Below are 20,333 nucleotides of genomic sequence, written 5' to 3' on the forward strand. Positions count from 1 at the left end.
CACAGTCCTGACGGGTTGAAGCAATCCTAATCTCTAGGCCTCTGACCTTCCGAGTACAATGAAGTGGATGAACCACAACTCCTGACACCAGCCCACTTCCTGGCGCCCAATCTATTTCTGAATGATGCTCAACAAGGAGGAAATAACATGCAGATGTAAGTACAGGCAGAGACTTGTGACCAGCTTCTGGAACAGCTGGCGAAGAGACTACTTGCTGGACTTAGTCAGCCCACCCCACTAAAAGTGGGTGACGTTGCAGTCATCGGAGAAGATGACACCCAGACAAACCTAGAAACTAGGGAAGATCAAGTAACTTTTTTTCCAGGCCGAGATGGCCTAGTTAGGTCATGTTCAGTTTGTGCTACCTCAGGGACTTTGAGACCTATTCAGTTGATTTAGATGAACAGTTGTTTATTGGGGGTGTTGTGGTAACTTGAATGGGTTACGGAGTTAAGTTTTACAGTTAATATCTTTAGATAATCTCAATGAATTATCTACAGTTATTTACATATGTACAAGAGTAATTGTATTAGTTCTCAATCTTCCATCTGTTGTATTGGATTATGCTATTGACTGCAAGTACCAGAATGCTTTGCGACAGGAAGTGATGAGTTCCAGTTAAACAAATGACGAGTGATTAGCCTGGCTTGCGCTAACAACTTTCTTTATTGTTTTGAACTGTCTAAAGTGGTGAAATGTAGCGTGAAGAAGGATTATTACTAAAATAAGCTGTCATCTTATACCCGACGTCCCAAGTCATTACTTTGAAGATAGTTATACTATATTATGAGTGTGTGTGTCTTCGACCTAACTTGTAGTTGTTTCAGACATACAATCTTACAGAAACTGCTGCAGGGCCACCGACGCATAAATCAAAATAGCTAGCAGAATACCGCTGTTTTCAGTTGCAACATGTCTGCATGTTTCAATGGGATCTAAAAGAAATCTCCAAATGTGTGACTCTGTGTCCCTGGACAGGCCTGGGTGGCACGTGCGTGAACGTGGGCTGCATCCCCAAGAAGCTGATGCACCAGACAGCCCTGCTAGGGACCTCAATGCAGGACGCCCAAAAGTTTGGCTGGGAGTTGCCTGAGGAGACAGGTAGCGTCTGTTAGGTTACTGTGTCTAGTTAGGTAACAATGTCTGTATTAGTCACTTGGAAAGCATGTTCAACACATGGCCTATATCCAACGTTGTATGCTTCTAAGGATATTTGGAACAGAGCCATGGTCAGTGCTAGGCATGAAACATGAGGTGTAAAAGTATACTTTTTTTCCCTTTGAAAACAAACACTCTTGTTTTAGCCCTCTTCATATAATGAAGAGGTCAAAATGTAAAACTTCCAGCTGAGAACTTTTTCAGTAAGGGTAATAAATTACTAAATACTTTCCAAAAAAAACTTTAAGACATTTTTGTTGACTTTGTCATTCTGGTCTGGTTCCCAGTGAAGCACAACTGGGAGACGATGAAGACCGCGGTGAACAACTACATTGGCTCGTTGAACTGGGGCTACCGGGTGGCGCTGCGTGACAAGAACGTCAACTACGTCAACTCCTACGCAGAGTTCATCGAGCCACACAAAATCAAGGTTGGCACCCTATGAATTTATAAGCAAATGTCTAACCATGGTTATTTTCTGATGCGTTTTCATTTTGAATTGACTTGCCTTCCATTTTCATACTGAATTTACTGCCTTCCATTTTCATACTGAATTGATTCTCTTTTAATGGGTAAAATTGATGTGAACTTTTTTTTTCTAGATGCACAATGTATTCTGAAACTGTTAGTTCCTTGGCTTATCGTAAACAAACCCCAAAGATATGTAATGGCTCCGTACAAACACATCACAACAGTTAGTACAGCAGCTAATGTCCCTCTCGTGGACGGTTTCAAACCACACCCTTGAATTGATGCATCGGTTTAAACCATACTGTAGGATTGACACAACAGACGGGGATACGCTAGGTTACTTTTATCGACTATTCTTTCGGTGTGTAAGAGAGCGTTTGACACCCTACTTTCCGTCCGCAGGCGACCAACAAGCGAGGAAAGGAGACCTTCCATACAGCAGCTAAGTTTATCCTGGCGACGGGCGAGAGGCCGCGTTACCTGGGCGTCCCCGGAGACAAAGAGTACTGCATCACCAGGTGAGACCAACCCCTTCCCCACTTGCTCAGACGTTGCATGCATCAACCAATGGTTGTCCACCACGTCATTGACTGTGCCGTCGGGCACCAGATTGCTATAACATATGATGTGGGTAGCTGATAACATATGATGTGGGTAGCTGATAACATATGATGTGGGTAGCTGATAGGTAAAATACCTATCCAGATCTGGCATGCATCAGCAACACCTGGACAGAGTAATGTGCCCATTATTTAACCCACAATCCAATTTGACTGCTGTCCAGCCAGGGGAAAGCCCTCATTATTCAATCAACAAGATTATACAATCTCAAGATCATTATACAATCAACAATATAGTGTATTCAGAAAGTATGCAGACCCCTTGACTCTTTCCACATTTTGCCTTATTCTAAAAAAAAAATTTTTTAAATCCCTCAATCTACACACAATACCCCATAATGACAAAGCAACATTTTATTTATTTTTTGATTTTGCAAATGTTTTAACTAAAACTGAAATATCACATTTACATAAGTATTCAGACCCTTTACTCAGTACTTTGTTGACGCACCTTAGGCAGCGATTACAGCCTCGAGTCATCTTGGGTATGACGCTATAAGCTTGCACACCTGTATTTTGGGAGTTTCTCCCATTCCTCTCAAGCTCTGTCAGGTTGGATGGGGAGTGTCGCAGTACAGCTATTTTCAGGTCTCTCCAGAGATATTCGATCTGGTTGAAGTCCAGGCTCTGGCTGGGCCGCTCAAGGACATTCAGAGACTTGTCCTGAAGCCAATCCTGAGTTGTCTTGGCTGTGTGCTTAGGGTCATTGTCCTGTTGGAAGGTGAACCATCACCCCAGTCTGAGGTCCTGAAAGCTCTGGAGCAGGTTCTCATCAAGGATCTCTGTACTTTCCACAGAGGAACTCTGGAGCTCTGTCAGTGACCATTGGCTTCTTCGTCACCTCCCTGACCAAGGCCCTTCTCCCCCGATTGCTCAGTTTGGCCGGGAAGCCAGCTCTAGGAAGAGTCTTGGTGGTTCCAAACTTCTTCCATTTTAAGATTGGTGGAGGCCACTGTGTTCTTGGGGACCTTCCGCAGATCTGTGCCTCGACACAATCCTTACACGGAGCGCTACGGACAATTCCTTTGACCTCATGGCTTGGTTTTTGCTCTGCCGTGCACTGTCAACTGCGGAACCTTATATAGACCTTATATGCACCTGAGCTCAATTTCAAGTCTCATAGCAAAAGGTCTGAATACTTATGTAAATAAGGTATCTGTTTTTAAACGTTTTGGTAAATTTGCAAACATTTCTAAACCTGTTTTTGCTTTGCCATTATGGGGTATTGTGTGTAGATTAAGGAGGGGGAAATAATTTAATCAATTTTAGAATAAGGCTGTAACGTAACAAAATGTGGAATAAGCCAAAGGGTCTGACTACTTTTCGAATGCACTGTATAAACACACTGCAGGTGGTTTCATTAGTGTACACTGTAGCAAAACTATTTCCATCGGCATTAAACTTAAGTTTCTCATTGGACAAGTTCAGGTAATCCCCCCCCCCTTCAGTAAGAAAAAGCATAGATTTGTCTAACACTGACATGCAGGTGAAATGTGGATGGACATAAGGGATGTAGAACATTGCAGCTAAGCTTGTGCTCTGGAACACACACATACCTTCCCCAGGTGAGCTCACATATCTAATTCCCACCACAGGAGGTCTTGTATCTCAGGTCATTCATTTAATAAGGCTATAATCTCCCACCTGTCTAAACACAGGTTGTCTAGAAGATTAACCTCTTTGCGTTGGTGGGCTTTTGCTAACCTACATGTCATAGGGACAGACCCTGGTATCTATCTCTGTACCCTTTTTAAAGCAAATTATATGCCTAATAGTTGTTTTGTGACTGAATACATTTTCAGAGGACATACTTGTCTACTGGCGTCAAAGTTCACGCCCAGACCCATTTCAGACTACATAACCAGTCTTAAGCCAGACTTTTTTTTGTTTGTTTATAGTTTGGGAGTTTAGTAGTTAAAGGAAGTTATTGTGTCTAATGCTGTGGTCACCAACCTTTTCTGAGTCAAGGTCACTTTCGGAGTCACAATCCAAGCCGAGGTCTACCGCTCAGATTTTTTTTTTAAGCATGACTCATAAAATGTAAGCCTATGCAACATTAACCGAATAAAAGCTGTTCTGTAAGAATGAGGTTTGTGCAGTAGGCCTAATACATTATCACGTCATATTGGCCATGCTTGGTCTGACAATATTGTTCTTCTCAGACCATATTATATTTCAAAACATGAGCTAAATAGATCAGCTGTAAGCTGAGCATTCTTAAATCCAGTACATTTTTTTTTTTTTTTTTTTTTTTTTTTTATACAATTGTTAGTCTCAACGAATGGAAGGAGAGGGCAGCGGAGGGTCCGCCTCTCATAGTCCCTGCTCTCTCCCTTCCTCCGGTGAGACTGACCAGAGAGAGGGGTCCCAGTCTTCCACCTGTATTATTTCTACCTCCTGCACAAATTCATGTTGTTTCTATGGCCAGAGAAAGTTAAATATTCCTTGATATTAAAATAGAAAGAGCCCCTAAAAATAAAAACGCAAGCCTACCGGTAGGCTACATATTCATTGCAGTGCTGGTTGGTTGGTTGTTGTGAGAATGTAAATGGGGAGAAGCACGTTTTCTGGTTTACAGTGTTGAATTAAAAACTTAAACATGAAATCACTCATAAAAACAGCAGCTCTTTTCTGCCTTCCTTGACAGTCTCCCTCTCTGGTCATGGTTTTAAAAGTTCTAACATCTCACTTAGTATCAAACTTTGCCGTAGAAGCTGCAGGCACAGTGATTTTGAGCTATCCTAATCCGATTGGCCAGCAATAGGTGCACTTGATTTAGCCCTCCGGATCCGCCAGGTTTTATACCTTGAGACAAATGAAATGGTTCTAAATGGGAACAATTTGCGTACCCGACGTGCTGGGCAGCTGAATCAAGTGCACCTACCACAAACCGCGCGGGACAAATTTAAAACAAATAGGAGCACAAGGCTTTATCGTTGGCATTTCTACGGAAATGTTTGCCGATCGACTAGGAATGCCTTGAAGATCAACCAGTCGATCACGATTGACCGGTTGGTGACCACAGGTCTAGTGAAAAAATCTGACATTCCAGGTATTTCACGTGCTAATCGCAGAAAGAATGGGTGAATTGTGGCATTTTTATACATTTAAAGAGCATTATGGGTTTAACGGAGGTGCACCCTACTATGGCTGATCTTCCCCTGTCTGTGGGTGTCTATGCTGCAGCGATGACCTGTTCTCGCTCCCCCACTGCCCCGGCAAGACCCTGGTGATCGGGGCATCCTACGTGGCGCTGGAGTGCGGGGGTTTCCTTGCGGGCCTGGGCCTGGATGTGACGGTCATGGTACGCTCCATCTTGCTGAGGGGCTTCGACCAGGACATGGCCAACCGCGCCGGTGAGCACATGGAAGAGCATGGTGTCAAGTTCCTCCGGAAGTACGTCCCTGTCAAGGTGAGTTATGTACTACCAGACCTGGGTTCAAATAGTATTTGAAGGCTTTCAAGTACTTTGAACGTTGCCTTAGCCTGGGTCAAGTTTGCACTCATGGGACTTTTCTATTGGTTCCAATTGCAACAGTTAAACTCAATCGAGCACGGCTAGTATTTGAAATTATTTCAATAGTATGTAAACTCAGGTACTACTACTACACCCTTTGTATCTTTACTCAGCTGTTCAGGGCTTTCTTTATGGCCTTTTTATGGTTTGGAAATGCCTGGGCTAAATTGTTCTGTCATCAGGGAAGTTGTGTAATATTTTGCTATTTATCGGAAGAGTCCTGTCATCAGTTTAAGTCTAAAGTTCAAAGACTAACATCCATGAAGGTGAACTAAATTAAAAACCACGTGATCTTTCAGAGTGAAAGATGCCGCCAGTTCACCCGCCTTGGCCATTCTAGTATTATAGAGAATGTTGTAGCTAGATACATTTCCCCCCCCATACAATTAATTTTATATATCAGGTGGAGGAGCTGGAGGCAGGCACTCCTGGGAGGCTGAAGGTGACAGCCAAGAGCACGGAGAGTGACGAAACCATCGAGGGAGAATACAACACTGTACGTACGCATTAAAGTCCTCTTAACCCCCAATAGCCAAAGTAAATCTGTCACTTATGAATGAAACCAATACTGTTAGTTAAATCTGCAAACAAAGTACTTTAACATATGGCATTAGGCATTATCAAACTCTGCATGATTGTCAGTCTTTGAGCCTTAACTATAAGATGTTTTGTCCAGCAAAATTTAGTCATTTTTGCTCTGTAGGGGTGACGGGGCTTTATTTTTTGGGGGAGAATGGTCCCGTTAACCCGGTGACTTCCTTGTCCTCCCGCAGGTGTTGATAGCCGTGGGGCGTGACGCGTGTACAGGCAAGATCGGCCTGGATCAAGCCGGCGTCAAAGTCAACCCCAAGTAAGTTTAACTTAGGGATAGGAGTCCCGTCAACTGGACAGTTGTAAATCATGCAGCGCCGTGTCACGATTGCAGATTTTAGAGAAACAACAAATGTCGGTACATATGTGTCTTATATCGGCTGAAAGCTTAAGTTCTTGTTAATATAACTGCACTGTCCAATTTACAGTAGCTATTACTGCGAAAAAATGCCATGCTATTTAGTTGAGAGCTCCTAACAACAAAACACTTTTCACCACGTTAGGTTTGATAAATTCACCTCTGAAGGTGAAATGTGTACTTAAATCAGAGCAAGATTTCAGAATGTATCATCCGTAGGGTCCCAGAGATAACATGAAGTGTCGTTTTGTTAGATAAAATTATTTTCCATACCCTAAAAAGGTCCATATAGCATGCACGATCAATTTTGTATTTCCATTCGTTCAATTTGCGTAGAAAGGAATCGGTGAAAATCTAACCCTAAACGTTTCAACCAGTCAAATCACGTTTGTATGTATTCCTCAGAGATCCTAGAATGTAACCAGACTTCACTATATCATTAGGAGTGTAGTATATCCTAGAGGACACCAAATTTGGTCAGAGAGCGACGCCTTCATGGCACGCCGACGACGCGGGCAGTCTTCACTTGATTGACTAACTCTGTGAAAAAGCACCAATCGGGGTCAAACAAAGCTAGCTAGATAGCCAATGAGCGGGGCTTTATGGGAGTATGCGGAAACCCAGTATCTGTCGCAAAATGTTGCTGCTAACCTTGTGCGACATCAAGCTTCTCCGTTTGGACAAAAATTAAGAATATGGAGAGTTATGAAAACTGGGTGTTTTGCAAATGTTGAACTTATAATATGACTACTAATACTGGAAAAGCTAAATCAAAGTCCAAGTATACAGATTTGACGAAATTCTTGCAGACAAATGTAATGTGAACGTAAATGTCTCCTTCACGATTTGCCCAAACGTACCTGGGGGACTTCACACTAAATGTCATGTAGTTTGCTCATACTTCAAGTTATCCGTCTGAAACTTTGCACATACACTGCCATCTTGTGGACACCATCGGAATTACAACCAGAGTGATGGCTAGATGTTGAACCTTTCTGTTGCATTTCAAAGATGGTGGTAGAAAACAACCGGTTGTTTTTTTTTTCTTTATATTTTCTTCTACCAGATCTATTGTTATATACTCCTACATTCCTTTCACATTTCCACAAACTTCAGTGTTTCCTTTCGAATGGTACCAAGAATTTGCATGTCCTTGCTTCAGGGGCTGAGCTACAGGGAGTTAGATTTGGGTATGTCATTTTAGGTTGATTAAAAAATATATTTTAAATTTCCTTAAGTTAACGTTCCTTTTATTTTCTTCTGTTCTCTCTCTTATTTCATTCATCCACCCTCGCGGCTGTCACCAATGAGACGCACACAAGGGTGTGTGTGTGTGTGCACGCCTGTACCTTTAAGGCTCTCTACAGTCATGGTGATTCAGCACTTTTGCCTCACCAGAGGTGTGTGTGTGTGTGTGTGTGTGTGTGTGTGTGTGTGTGTGTGTGTGTGTGTGTGTGTGTGTGTGTGTGTGTGTGTGAGAACTGACACGGAGGGGTTTTGTGGGGATAAGAGTTTTTGTGTTTGCTTTGTAAGGAGAGAAACCCCCTTGTGCTGTTACATTGGGACGTAACGGTATCTAAAAAAAACCTCAAGCTTCTTTAAAATATTGTTATCCGGATTGATTGAGGAAGAAGTGTTTTCATGGGGTTTCTAACATGCAGTTCAGTTATGAATGGGTCAGCCCAACAGAGTGCTCTCTAGGCCAACGGGATTAAGCAAGCGCATGAGCCAGGCTTAGGAGTGAGTGTGCCTTAGTCATATGCTTCAGTCATATGACCTGGTCCCTAGCAGCATTTAAGGACATGAATGTGTAGTTCATAAATGCATAATCTATGAGAAGAATTACTGTTTTACCTCAATTAGCTACGAAATCCGTAGTTTGAAAGTGACTGTTTACTGGAAGCTGTGCAGCCCCATTTTCCTTCCTTTCCCCCACGTGGGCCAGCCCCCTAGCAATTCGTGTTCCAGGCAATGAGGTTCTGCGAGAGAGAACAATGACGTGATGAACATATGTGACGTAGCACGCAGAATTCGGTGACCACTTTTGGCTCGTGAGTGCTCCTTTCGGAACTACTGGCAAAAAATGATACAAACGTAACGGAGAATCTCTTAAACTGTGTGTCAGTCAGCCCCATGTTAAAGGTGCACCAGGTTCGGCCTCTCGGTTGCACTACATGAGTGCAGCTTACCAGGCTGGCTAAAGCGACCCATGTCAGGTGGACTTTGAGTTTGGTATCAACCAGACTAGTAGTTTACATGTGTATTTTTACATCGTTGTTAGTGAGAATTTGTCCTTTGCCAAGATAATCCGTCCATCTGACGGGTGTGGCATATCAAGAAGCTAATTCAACAGCATGATCATTACACAGGTGCACCTTTTGCTGTGGACATTAAAAGGCCATTTAAAAGGCCATTTTGTCACACAACACAATGCCACAGATGTCTCAAGTTGAAGGAGCGTGCAATTGGCATGACTTGGCTGACTACAGGAATTGAATGTTAATTTCTAAACCATAAGCAGCCTCTGTTATTTTTAGAGAATTTAACAGCAAGTCCAACTAGCCTCACAACCGCAGACCACGTGTAACCATGCCACCCCAGGAACTCCACATCCGACTTCTTCAGCTGCAGCATTGCCTGGGACAAGCTACCCGGACAACTGATGAAACTGTAGGTTTGTACAATTTGCAAAGTTTCTGCACAAACTGTCAATCAGTCTCAGGGAAGTTCATCTGCGTGCTCGTCGGCCTTACCGGGGCCTTGACCTGACTGCAGTTCGTCGTTGTAATCGACTTCAGTGGGCAAATGCTCACTTTCGATGGCCACTGGCACGCTGAAGAAGTGTGCTCTTCGCGCATGAATCCCTGTTTCAACTGAACCGGGCAGACTGTGTCGTGTGGGTGAGCAGTTTGCTGACGTCAACATTGTGAACAGAGTGCCCCATGGTGGAAATGGGGTTATGGTATGGTCAGGCATAAGCTATGGACAACAAACACAATTGCATTTTATCGATGGCAATTTAAATACTGTGACGACATCTGTGACGTGATCCTGAGGCCAATTGTTGTGCCATTCAGCCGCCGCAATCATCCCATGTTTCAGCATGATAATGCACGGCCCCATGTCAAGGATCTGTAAACAATTCCTGGATCGACGTGTACGACTGTGTTCCAGTTCCCTGCAATATCCAGCAACTTCGCATAGCCAATAAAGAGGACTGGGACAACATTCCAAAAGCCACAATCAGCAGCTTGATCAACTCTATGCAAAGGAGATGTGTCACGCAGCGTAAGGGAAATATAGATAGTGGCTGGTTTTCTGATCCATCCCCCTACTGTGTCTGTGACCAACAGATGCATATCTGTATTCCCAGTCATGTGAAATCCATAGATTATGGCCTAATGCTTTTATTTCAATTGACTGACTTCCTCATTTGAACTGTAACTCAGTAATATCTTTGAAATTGTTGCATTTTTATGCATTTTTGTTCAGTGTATATGCATAGACTGAGTCTCATTTGCGCTACATGACTGTCGTTGATGATAAATCATCCTCGTTGTTGATTACTTTGTCTCCGTTTTGGTGATGGCAAGATCTTAGCCCCACCCAGACAATCAGTTCCATTCTTCATGGCCACAACCTAGGGCTGGGCGGTATGCCCTATTTGACTATACCTTTATTGATGCATGGGCCGGTTGGGGTTTTTACTTAACCTTCTATGATGATATTTTTATGTTTTGGTTTGTTAAGTGTGATATGCAACTCAGGCATGTGTAATGTCCGTTTTTATAGTTTACTCTGTTTTGTTTCTTGAGTCGTCTTCCTCCCTTCTGCATGCCACTTCCCAAAATGTCTTGCCCGCTGTCACTCAAGGAGAGAGCAGTTGGTCGACCATTGAGTCACGAGCACGTTCTTGCCGTTCACTAAGCATGGTCAGATGCCACAAGATGTTGGTTTACCCTCAATCACGGAACAATGGCGTTCATTGCATAGACATTTCTCAACCGGGAAACACACAACCACTATTTTGTCAACATCCTATGGTCACATTACATCATTCTTTCATATTACACTGAGAATGTCTGTCGCAAGGTCTGATACTTTCATTTGCGAACAGTGTGAATATTTTCACCGTATAGTCTTAGCTTAATTTGGAATGCACGTTGGGAATGATAAAATATTTACTTTGTATTCCACTTAATCGTCAAGTGGGATTTATTGACCACATTCTGTACTTGTTGGACTTTTCTCTGTTCCCCAATGAGTTCCTATGATGCCTTAAACATATTTCAATCCGTCTGCTGCATAATAAAGGTCAAATAGATTGGTGCGTATGTATTCTGCAAACTGTTCTTATACATGTGTAGTAAGTCTAGACCAGGGATCTATCTGCAACTTGTGGCTCCATGGGGATCTGTAATTAGTCATATGGGAGTCGTCAGTCATTTTACCCTAGCTAAGCTTCCACTCTCTTCTCCCCCCCCGCCCCAGGAACGGTAAGGTCCCGGTGAACGACGAGGAACAGACTAACGTGCCGCACATCTACGCCATCGGAGACATCCTGGAGGGCAAGTGGGAGCTGACACCCGTGGCCATCCAGGCCGGAAAGCTGCTGGCACGCCGGCTGTACGCGGGAGCCTCGCTCAAGGTAATTATTGGACAGCGGGCCTCGATTCACCCTTTGGGAGTTAACATGCTTTTCTATTGATAGACCATGTCAGTTTGTCAGTGTGACTCTTCTCTCTGTTGTCCCTCTGCTTTTAATAAGATTGGCTTTTGTTGCTTTAAAGTTCAAATCTTAATGTTGGCCCTCGTTGATGTTATATGGTGGGGCCTTTGCTCTCCACCTAAAACGTAAAAACTAAGAGAAACCATGTACAAATGTTCCCTAGCTTCTATCATCCTACTGTAGTATATTCTGTCTGGTGAACCTCCAATGTGACACCACCTGGTACAGACTGTAAATTGTCATGTCTTGTTGTTTTTATTATTAACTGCGGTTGAATGATGTTGTGTGCAGTGTGACTACGTAAACGTTCCCACCACTGTGTTCACCCCTCTGGAGTATGGCGCCTGTGGGCATTCTGAGGAGAAAGCTATTGAGCTGTACGGCCAAGACAACTTGGAGGTAGCTGCTGACGCAACACACACAAACACACACACACACACAGAGCCCACTTCCAGCCTATTTGTACTACAGCCACATCACACACTCGCCAGACCTCTTGCACTGAATATTACAGACCGAAATCAACTGACATTTATGCTCTGCTCCAATATGCATTCTAGCATACCAGTTTAAATGTGGATATTGACTCGCCAGCTATTAAACAGTGATACCGATCATATACACTCGGAGGTCAGTTTATTAGGTACACCACCCCGTTCAAATGGTTCGCTCCTACAGACCGTGAGTGACTTGGCCATGGCTTGCTATATAATGCAAGCATCGAGGCATTCAGTTACTGTTCGATTGAATGTTAGAATGGGCAAAACTAGTGACCTAAGCGACTTTGAGCATGGTTGATCGTTGTGTCATGCGCACCGGTTACAGTATCTCAGAAACGGACGTGTCCTCCTGGGCTTTTCACGCACAGGAGCGCGACAAACAAAAAACATGCAGTCCTGTGGGCGAAAACAACACATTGATAAGAGGTCGAAGGAGAACGGCAAGAATCGCGCAAGCTAACGGGCGGGCCACAAACGGGCAAGTAACGGCGCATTAGTGGTGTGCAGAATGGAATTCGATCCTTGTCACGAATGGTCTATTGCGGCAGACACCCACACCGGGTTCCACCCCTATCAGCTAAAAACAAAAAGCGGCTCCAGTGGTCACGCTTTCACCAACACTGGACAATTGAGCAGTGGAAAAATGTTACCTGGTCTGACGAATCCTGGTTCCGTCATACTAATGGCTGAGTCAGGATTTGGCGTAAGCAGCATGAGTCTATGGCCCCATCCTGCCTGGTTTCAACAGTACAGGCTGGTGGCGGTGGTGAAATGTTTTCCTGGCACGTTAGGTCCCTTGATACCAATTGGAGCAACATTTCCATGCCCTGAAATGCAGGCTGTTCTGTAAGCAATTGGGGGTCTGACCAGTACTAGATGGGTGTACCTAATAAAATGTCCACTGACTGTATAATACTATCATATATAGGCCTAACGTATCATAGGTTAATGTTGTGGTGTTAGTGTTTCTGCAATGAAGAACTTTACATTTTGTGTTGAAGTGGGTCCCACTGACACCGTACTGTAACATATGCACGTGGAGACAGATGCGGTTAGAATGACTTACAAAAAACTAAGGTCAAGTTCAATACCGGTAATACTGTTATAAATGGGGCCCTGTGTTTTGTGCAATCATGTGACATAGCAGGATTTTAACCTGTATTTTAAGCCTTATCCAGACATGAGAATTGCCTATTAAATGAAAGGTATTGTCTGAGGATGGTGCTGGACCTTCTGGCATAAAAAGAAAAGGTGACAGTTTGATGAAAAAATATTTAAATAATGGTTAAATTAAATAAATATGTCACACGCTTGCGCAAAACACAGGGCCCTAGTTATAACACCACCCTCTCACACTCTAGAAACATACATGCATGACACATAAAAATATGCAAGTTATTCTGCCCTTTCTGTATGTGTGTGTATTTAATGTGTGTCCTTAATTGTGTAGGTGTACCACAGTCTCTTCTGGCCTCTGGAGTTCACTGTCCCCAACAGGGACAACAACAAGTGCTACTCCAAGATCATCTGCAATAAACTGGACAATGTAGGAACCCTCTCTCCTAACTCACCTGACTACCTGTTTGATTTGTGGATACTGCAATTGTCACTTTTGCTGTATAGAGTTCAAAAGTTCTCACACTGAAAAATTCAGGAAACCCGAAAAATGATTTTGTTAGAGGAACAAAAATCTTCCACCCTTGTCTCTGGTCAAGAAGCTATGTGAACACTTTGTCACTTTTGACACCCATGTTTCTGAAAGCTATTCTAGAATAACAATGGACACACGTCAAATTCAGTAGCCATATTGAAGAAGAATACAAGTTCCGATATGCAGGGTCTGGCTAACATAAACTAGTAGATGACCTATACACTTGATCTATCAGTAACATCACTCTCTCTCTGCAGGACCGTGTGATCGGATTCCACTACCTGGGGCCCAACGCAGGCGAGGTGACGCAGGGCTATGGCGTGGCCATGAAGTGCGGACTGACTAAAGAGCAGCTGGACAACACCATCGGCATCCACCCCACCTGCGCTGAGGTAAGACTGACCGTACACCAGCTGCAGGCCGCGTTTCATTCCATAGTTGCTCCTCTATTTTTGCCCTCGTTTTCTCTCCTCCTTGGATCGGTTGTAGACACAAGATGTGTGCCTTCTATCCATCTCCATCTTTCCCATTAATCACTTCTATGACTGCTTTTGATAGACATAAAAAAAAAACGTGAATGTGTAACATGCAAGTCCCTCCACGGTGCAAAAAAGTAACTTGCAGAACTTTTTCTGATTGTCTGAGTCGATCTGGCAGTGAGCCACGACAGGTTATTCGACCTTAGAACCTATCAAATCAAGAATTTAATTGTTAACTAAAGGCTGGAAAACTAACTACTGTAACAGCTGACAGTTAGTACCACAGGTAACAATTGCCGTTACGTTTAAGGTTATTGTTATCACAATATTTTGTAGGAAGTGTTCCCTCTATCCATCTATGGTTGTAACTTTAATCGATTGCTTTTGTCAAATTTTTTTACATTTGTGAACGAGCCGCAGCGCCTCACCAAACCAGAGATCAGCAGTTGTTCTGCTTCTTCTCTTCCAGATCTTCACCACCATGGAGGTGACCAAGAGCTCGGGCGGTGACATCACCCAGGCGGGCTGCTGAGGTTAAACCCTGCTCGTTTAGCAGGCTGTCCCGTTCTTCATCTTAGATATCTCCATCTCGCCCTCCCTCTCACCTCGTATCTCTGTGCCAACCTGGCCCCCACTCAAATTCTACATCCAAGGCCAATCTCTTCTCAGGAAAAAACAATGAGGTGATTAGAAACCAGGGTGGTGGGGTCTGAATGAATAAAACCACTCCTTTGGGAATAGGGGTGGATGGGGAAATATGTCTCGCTGTCTGAAAGATTGAGCCAAAAGATGCACTGAGGGGGCCTGTAGCGTGGACATACAAGGTGAGATAATGAGATGAGGCGAGTTACGATCTATGGGACAGCCTACTAGACAGCGGGGTTACTCTGCTGCTTTTTACGAGGTGCCACTTGTGTCTTGCTCAGAGGTGCACCACCCCTCTAGGGATGTGTGAGTGCTGTTTGACGTCCTGGCCCTTAACCCAGTCACTGTGGTGGGCTAGGACCGATGTCCCTCTGTGTCCATATGCACATGGGGTGAACCGAACCCTTCGTCCAACTCCCCAACTTACACATTTTACACACGCATACATACACTCACGTAAGATATTGTTTCTTTTGTCATCACGACTCTTCTCTTCTGTCATGCCATCAACATTCTTGGCAGAAGTGTATTATCAAATATCTCAGATATGAAGAAAAAAATTTCATTGAGGTTAATGTGGTTGGCAAAGTATGTTTGTTTTTAATCTGCATTTCTCATGGTATCGACCTTTCTCCACATCAAGGTCGTTAGCCTTCGATTAAAGACGCCTCCCAGTTCCAATTTCTACCAAAGTGTTACCCAAAAAAGTGACAGGAAGTCAAGAGAAAAAGAGCCACCGACATTCAAAGCTCTGCTGCTTCAGGAAACACTTTCTGTTAGGACTTCCAAGGAATGAGTACATAACTCGAATTGTACTGAATGTTAAAAAATAAATCTTAAGTTTACAGTGGAGAATTAAACAAATGCTTCTTTGTATCAGTTTGCTGTTTCGTTTGCCTCTGCATTATTTGTGTATTTAAGATTACATTTACGTCATTTAGCAGACGCTCTTATCCAGAGTGACTTACAAATTGGATGTAGCCAATCTGGTAGAGGACAGTATTTTAAGAGTAAATAAATTCCTGACTACTGTTGTTGAGCAGTGACACCGGTCAAACTGTATAAATGACTGCTTCACTGGTATCACCTTTGTAGATTATCTTTTGAAGACAAATAAAAGTTATGTCAACATGCAAGATATCATCTTGGCTGTTCGTTTGCTGTCTCAAATTGAAGATATCTGTTACCTTTTATTTTTGCTTCTATCGTGAAGCGACCTGTTCTGTGTGGTTGCCTAAGTGGGGTTAGTGGTTCATGGCGAAATCTTGACATTCTTGCATGCACAAGTTTACAGGAAAGTACTGAAGGACGTGGGGTGATTTAGGTTTTCCTTAGCAACCTGCCTCTTAATTTCCAGAGATACGGAGTCGGGTGTGTAGTCTTCAGTCTGCGGTGTCATTTCCTTACTGGAAAGGGCCAGCAATGTAGCCTACACCGTGATCCGCTTGTGTCATCTTACCATGTGTGACTGACATTGGAGCTGAGACATTACTTGCATATCAAAAATTATTATTATTATTAGTACAAGTATGTTGGTAAAGGGAAAGATATGTTGGCCATTTTTAGAGGCAATTGTTCTTCAACCTAAATTATTGAACCTGTAAGTTTTAAAGTTCAATTACAACTGAGGGAGGATTTTAGGAAAAACAACTCAATTTCACATTGTTTGCTGAGAACCCTCTTTCCATACAAGTGGGCGTGCTGTTTAATAGTGATGAGATCATTATTGGATTATTTGAATTATCTTCATTCATCGCCCACATTGGTACAGTGGATCAAGCCAGTCTGTTGAAGTGGGCACCCAACATCAGAAAAGGGATGTTTTGGAACATTTTAAAATGGGGTATTTCCTTTTTCATTTTGTGTATTTATTTGTATGGGTCTATTCAGCCAGCCAAGTGGCGGTTAGGATCAAAAGAACCTAGACTGGTGTGACGCTTTTGTTGGGTTTAGTGGTTCCCGTCCTACGCTTAGCTGTACGAACGTTGTCACCTGCACACGCTGCCATGACAACTCTGGCCTTGGTGAATTTTAATTTACTTCAGTCCTACAGTTTAATTGAAACTCAATCTACCAGCGATATGATTAAATTAATCTGTCATTCAGATGAGCTTTTTAAACAAATGTGGAGCAAAGTATGTAAGTAAAAATACTTAAGTAGTATGAGTAGTTTTTTGGGCTATCTGTACTTTACTAGTTTTATATATTTTGGACAACTTTTACTTCACTACATTCCTAAAGAAAATAATGTATTTTTTACTCCATACATTTTCCGTGACACCCAAAAGTACTCTTTACATTTTGAATGCTTAGCAGGACAGGAAAATGGACCAATTTACACACTTATCAAGAGAACATCTGTGGTAGTCTCTACTGCCTCTATGGCGGATTCGCTAAACACTTATTTGTTTGTAAATTATGTCTGAGTGTTGGAGTGTGCACTTGGCTAGCCATAAATGAAAAAACAAATTGTGCCGTCTGGCTTGCTTAATATAAGGAATTTGAAAGGATTTATACTTAAGTATATTTGAGAAATTACATTTACTTTTGATACTTAAGTATATTTAAAACCAAATCCTTTTTAGACTTTTACTCATAGTATTTACCTGGGTGACTCACTTTTACTTGAGTCATTTTCAATTAAGGTATCTTTTACTTTTACTCAAGTATGACAATTGGGTACTTATTCCCACCACTGTCTGGAGCTCTACCCCTCTGTTAGTCAACCTTTTCCCTGAGTTTGTTCAGGGTGATATGAGTAATTCAAGGCATAAGACAGTTATTAGAAATGTGTGACCACGAACAATCCAGAGGTTGAATAAAGTGGGAAGTAGACTCTCTTCCAGTTTTGTTCTGTCCTTTTGAGATCAGATCTAGGATCTGTCCATACAATCTTATTCATGATGCTCTAAAAGGCCAAACTGACCCTAGATCAGCACTCCTACGTCTTTGTGGAAATGAGTCCAGGCCCCCCGGTCCATGTGATTTTATTTGTTATGAGATAAAAGGCTGATCCTATATAAGCACTCCTACTCTGAGACGTGTTATGAATACAGGCCTAGGTAGGAAAATGCTGCTGTTTTGACTAACATTGTTTCAAGAACGCGGCTTCTTCTCCATACAGTTGTCTCTCACGGAGAAGGAAGTTGTGTCAAGGATTGCAAATGGGCAAAGACCCAAAGCCACAGTGTACTTTTGTTACAGGACCCAAGGCTGGCAGTTCCTGTGTTGATTCACGATATGCTATCAATGACGAGACAAATATTAGTCCTGTCCCACTACAAACCATGACCACAGTTATGGCTGGCCCTCCTTATCAACATGCCCTAACCACATCTTATGTTTTAATGAAGGAGTCTTTTGTTGAAATGTCCTTGTCTTATAGTCTAATACAAGGTAATCTGGTTTTACGTGCCAATATGTTATTCTTTTCATCAAACAATCAGTGGTTGTTAACTTAATTACATTCAATGGAAATATGCTAAGTAGCTTGGATTGCAACCTGAACAGGTAATGTAGTTTGCTGTATTACAACTCAATGTTTTCAAACTTCCTTGAGCTCTAACTGACTCTTGCATCGGTGACTCACTGATCCTATAATTTAGTATGAATGGATTGATCATTCCTTATTACTGAGGTAATGTAGCGTTTGTATTTGGGGGTTCATTTTCCCACTTCCTCATATGATCTACTGTGTTGTTCACACTGTGGGACATGGACTCAACGTTGCCCCCCTACTGATGTTTTGGACTATTAAAGTCACTGATGAAAAGCCTAGGTGCTATGTAGAGTGAAGCTTTTGAAGGCTTCCATGAGCCTTTATCGGATGTATTTAGACTAGTTTAAAGTGTGACCGCTCTACCAAACACCCTTGTATGAATGTGAGCAGTAGATAACTTTGATACAAAATAAGTAGAGATGTAAAATACGTAACATTTTCAGTTACAGACTGAGTTACGAATAAGGAGAATCATTTTGTTTCTCCTTGTCTCATGTTTCACTGTTTTATCATTGATGTCCAGTAGGGGGCAGCACAGTCATATTCCTCTCCAACCACTACCAAGTCCATGAAGGGTTAGTGTGTTCTCATTCCAATACATCAATCAACTGCTTACGGAGTAAAGTGATTTCAGAAAGCATTACTGTTATTCCTACACCCTTCCGATACCAGCCTCCTGGTCCATAAATTGAGGGTGGGTCCAAATTGACAGCCAGTGATCAATCAAGCATGAAAATGTAATTGTTGTTCATCAGCATGAGAAGGTAAAGGTTTTTAGCCGAACAGATAAGAGTTTGCAACTTGTCTAGCTTAAGTGAGAGAAAAACTATTATTTGCGTAAAGACCAATACTTTTGATTGTATTATTTTTTACCCCTTGTATGTGTTTGGGACTATTCAAGAAGCACCATTATCAGCTAACGTCTTGGACTTTCCCCCCCAGAATTACCTTGGAATGGCTACAGTTTGCTGTACTGTGTGGGAACATGATATTCCCAATAAACAAATGTACCCTTCTCCTCCTCCGGAGAAAATGTGTTTCCAATGAAACCCTGGAGCCAGTGTAGGGTTTTCAAGGAGGAAGAGGTGGTAACGGGGAGGTAAGAAGTGAGGGAGTGAGTGAGCTCATATACCTCAACACTGTCAGAAGGGAGCTCAGCCTTGGACCCGTGTCAAGCGCAGAGCAAAAGACCATGCCAGGCTCTCGCTCACTTTGCTGTCACCTTCTCCTTTGCCCTAATAATGCTAAAACAGTTACCACAGCAGATTTTAACTAGGCAAGTCAGTTAAGAACAAATTCTTATTTACAATGACGGCCTACTCCAGCCAAACCCAGACAACACTGGGCCAATTGTGCGCCACCCTATGGGACTCCCAATCACAGCCAGTTGTGATACAGCCTGGATTTGAACCAGGGTGTCTGTAGTGACGCCTCTAGCACTGAGATGCAGTGCCTTAGGGATCGGGGGGACTTAGTTAGTGCGTTCATCTTAAGATAGCTAGGTGAGACAACCACATATCACAGTCATAGTAAGTACATTTTTCCTCAGTAAAGAAGTTATCAACAAAGGCAGTGCTAGTAAGAAAAGACTGGCAAGGTTTTATTTATTTAAAAATACATTTTTTTGGGGGGGGGGTTCTAGTTAAACACAAGACTAATTGGCCTCAGAGCTGACAATGACCACTCACCATTATCTCCCTCATAAACTGCCAAGCTTCACACCGTCTCCCTCGTTTGATCAATTGCATGGTTCCTAATCCACACTGGTTCCGAGCAGGACCTTCTGCCCTGAGACCCAGTGGGAAGTGGAGGTGCCAAATATCTGGGGGGGTCAAGAGGCGAAGGCAGGACAGGACATGTTACTAGCTCTTAATTAGCTGTGCATGCCCTGACCCGAACCCGGGTCCAGCGACTGTCATGCCAACAAGTTAATCGTTACGCCAAGTGATCCGAACATCTTGACAAGGTCGCTAGGTGTTGGGTTAAAGTCGCTGCATTACCCTCTTCCTTTGGGAGAGCGTGTCCCCACGCTTCTCTTTACCATGTCCCTCATGTGTACACGCCTCTCCAATGGCCCCACTTCTGACACCAATGTAGCAATTTCGGATCCAGCAA

The 20,333-nt window shown here is 42.9% G+C and overlaps 1 protein-coding gene across 1 annotated transcript in view; it reads left to right on the forward strand.

The window, feature by feature from the left end:
- Positions 1-15,860, forward strand: part of LOC115208321 (thioredoxin reductase 1, cytoplasmic) — a 28,189-nt gene extending 12,329 nt beyond the window's left edge. The window contains exons 6-16 of the mRNA XM_029776272.1: positions 979-1,101; positions 1,446-1,588; positions 2,032-2,147; positions 5,436-5,661; positions 6,170-6,262; positions 6,540-6,616; positions 11,207-11,363; positions 11,736-11,843; positions 13,395-13,490; positions 13,853-13,987; positions 14,544-15,860. Coding sequence (XP_029632132.1) covers positions 979-1,101; positions 1,446-1,588; positions 2,032-2,147; positions 5,436-5,661; positions 6,170-6,262; positions 6,540-6,616; positions 11,207-11,363; positions 11,736-11,843; positions 13,395-13,490; positions 13,853-13,987; positions 14,544-14,606 — 1,337 coding nt within the window. The 3' untranslated portion in view covers positions 14,607-15,860. The remainder of the gene's footprint in view (positions 1-978; positions 1,102-1,445; positions 1,589-2,031; positions 2,148-5,435; positions 5,662-6,169; positions 6,263-6,539; positions 6,617-11,206; positions 11,364-11,735; positions 11,844-13,394; positions 13,491-13,852; positions 13,988-14,543) is intronic.
- The last annotated feature ends 4,473 nt before the right edge of the window (positions 15,861-20,333 follow it).

Source organism: Salmo trutta, chromosome 14 (assembly GCF_901001165.1).
Source record: "Salmo trutta chromosome 14, fSalTru1.1, whole genome shotgun sequence".
Taxonomy (NCBI): Eukaryota; Metazoa; Chordata; class Actinopteri; order Salmoniformes; family Salmonidae; genus Salmo; species Salmo trutta.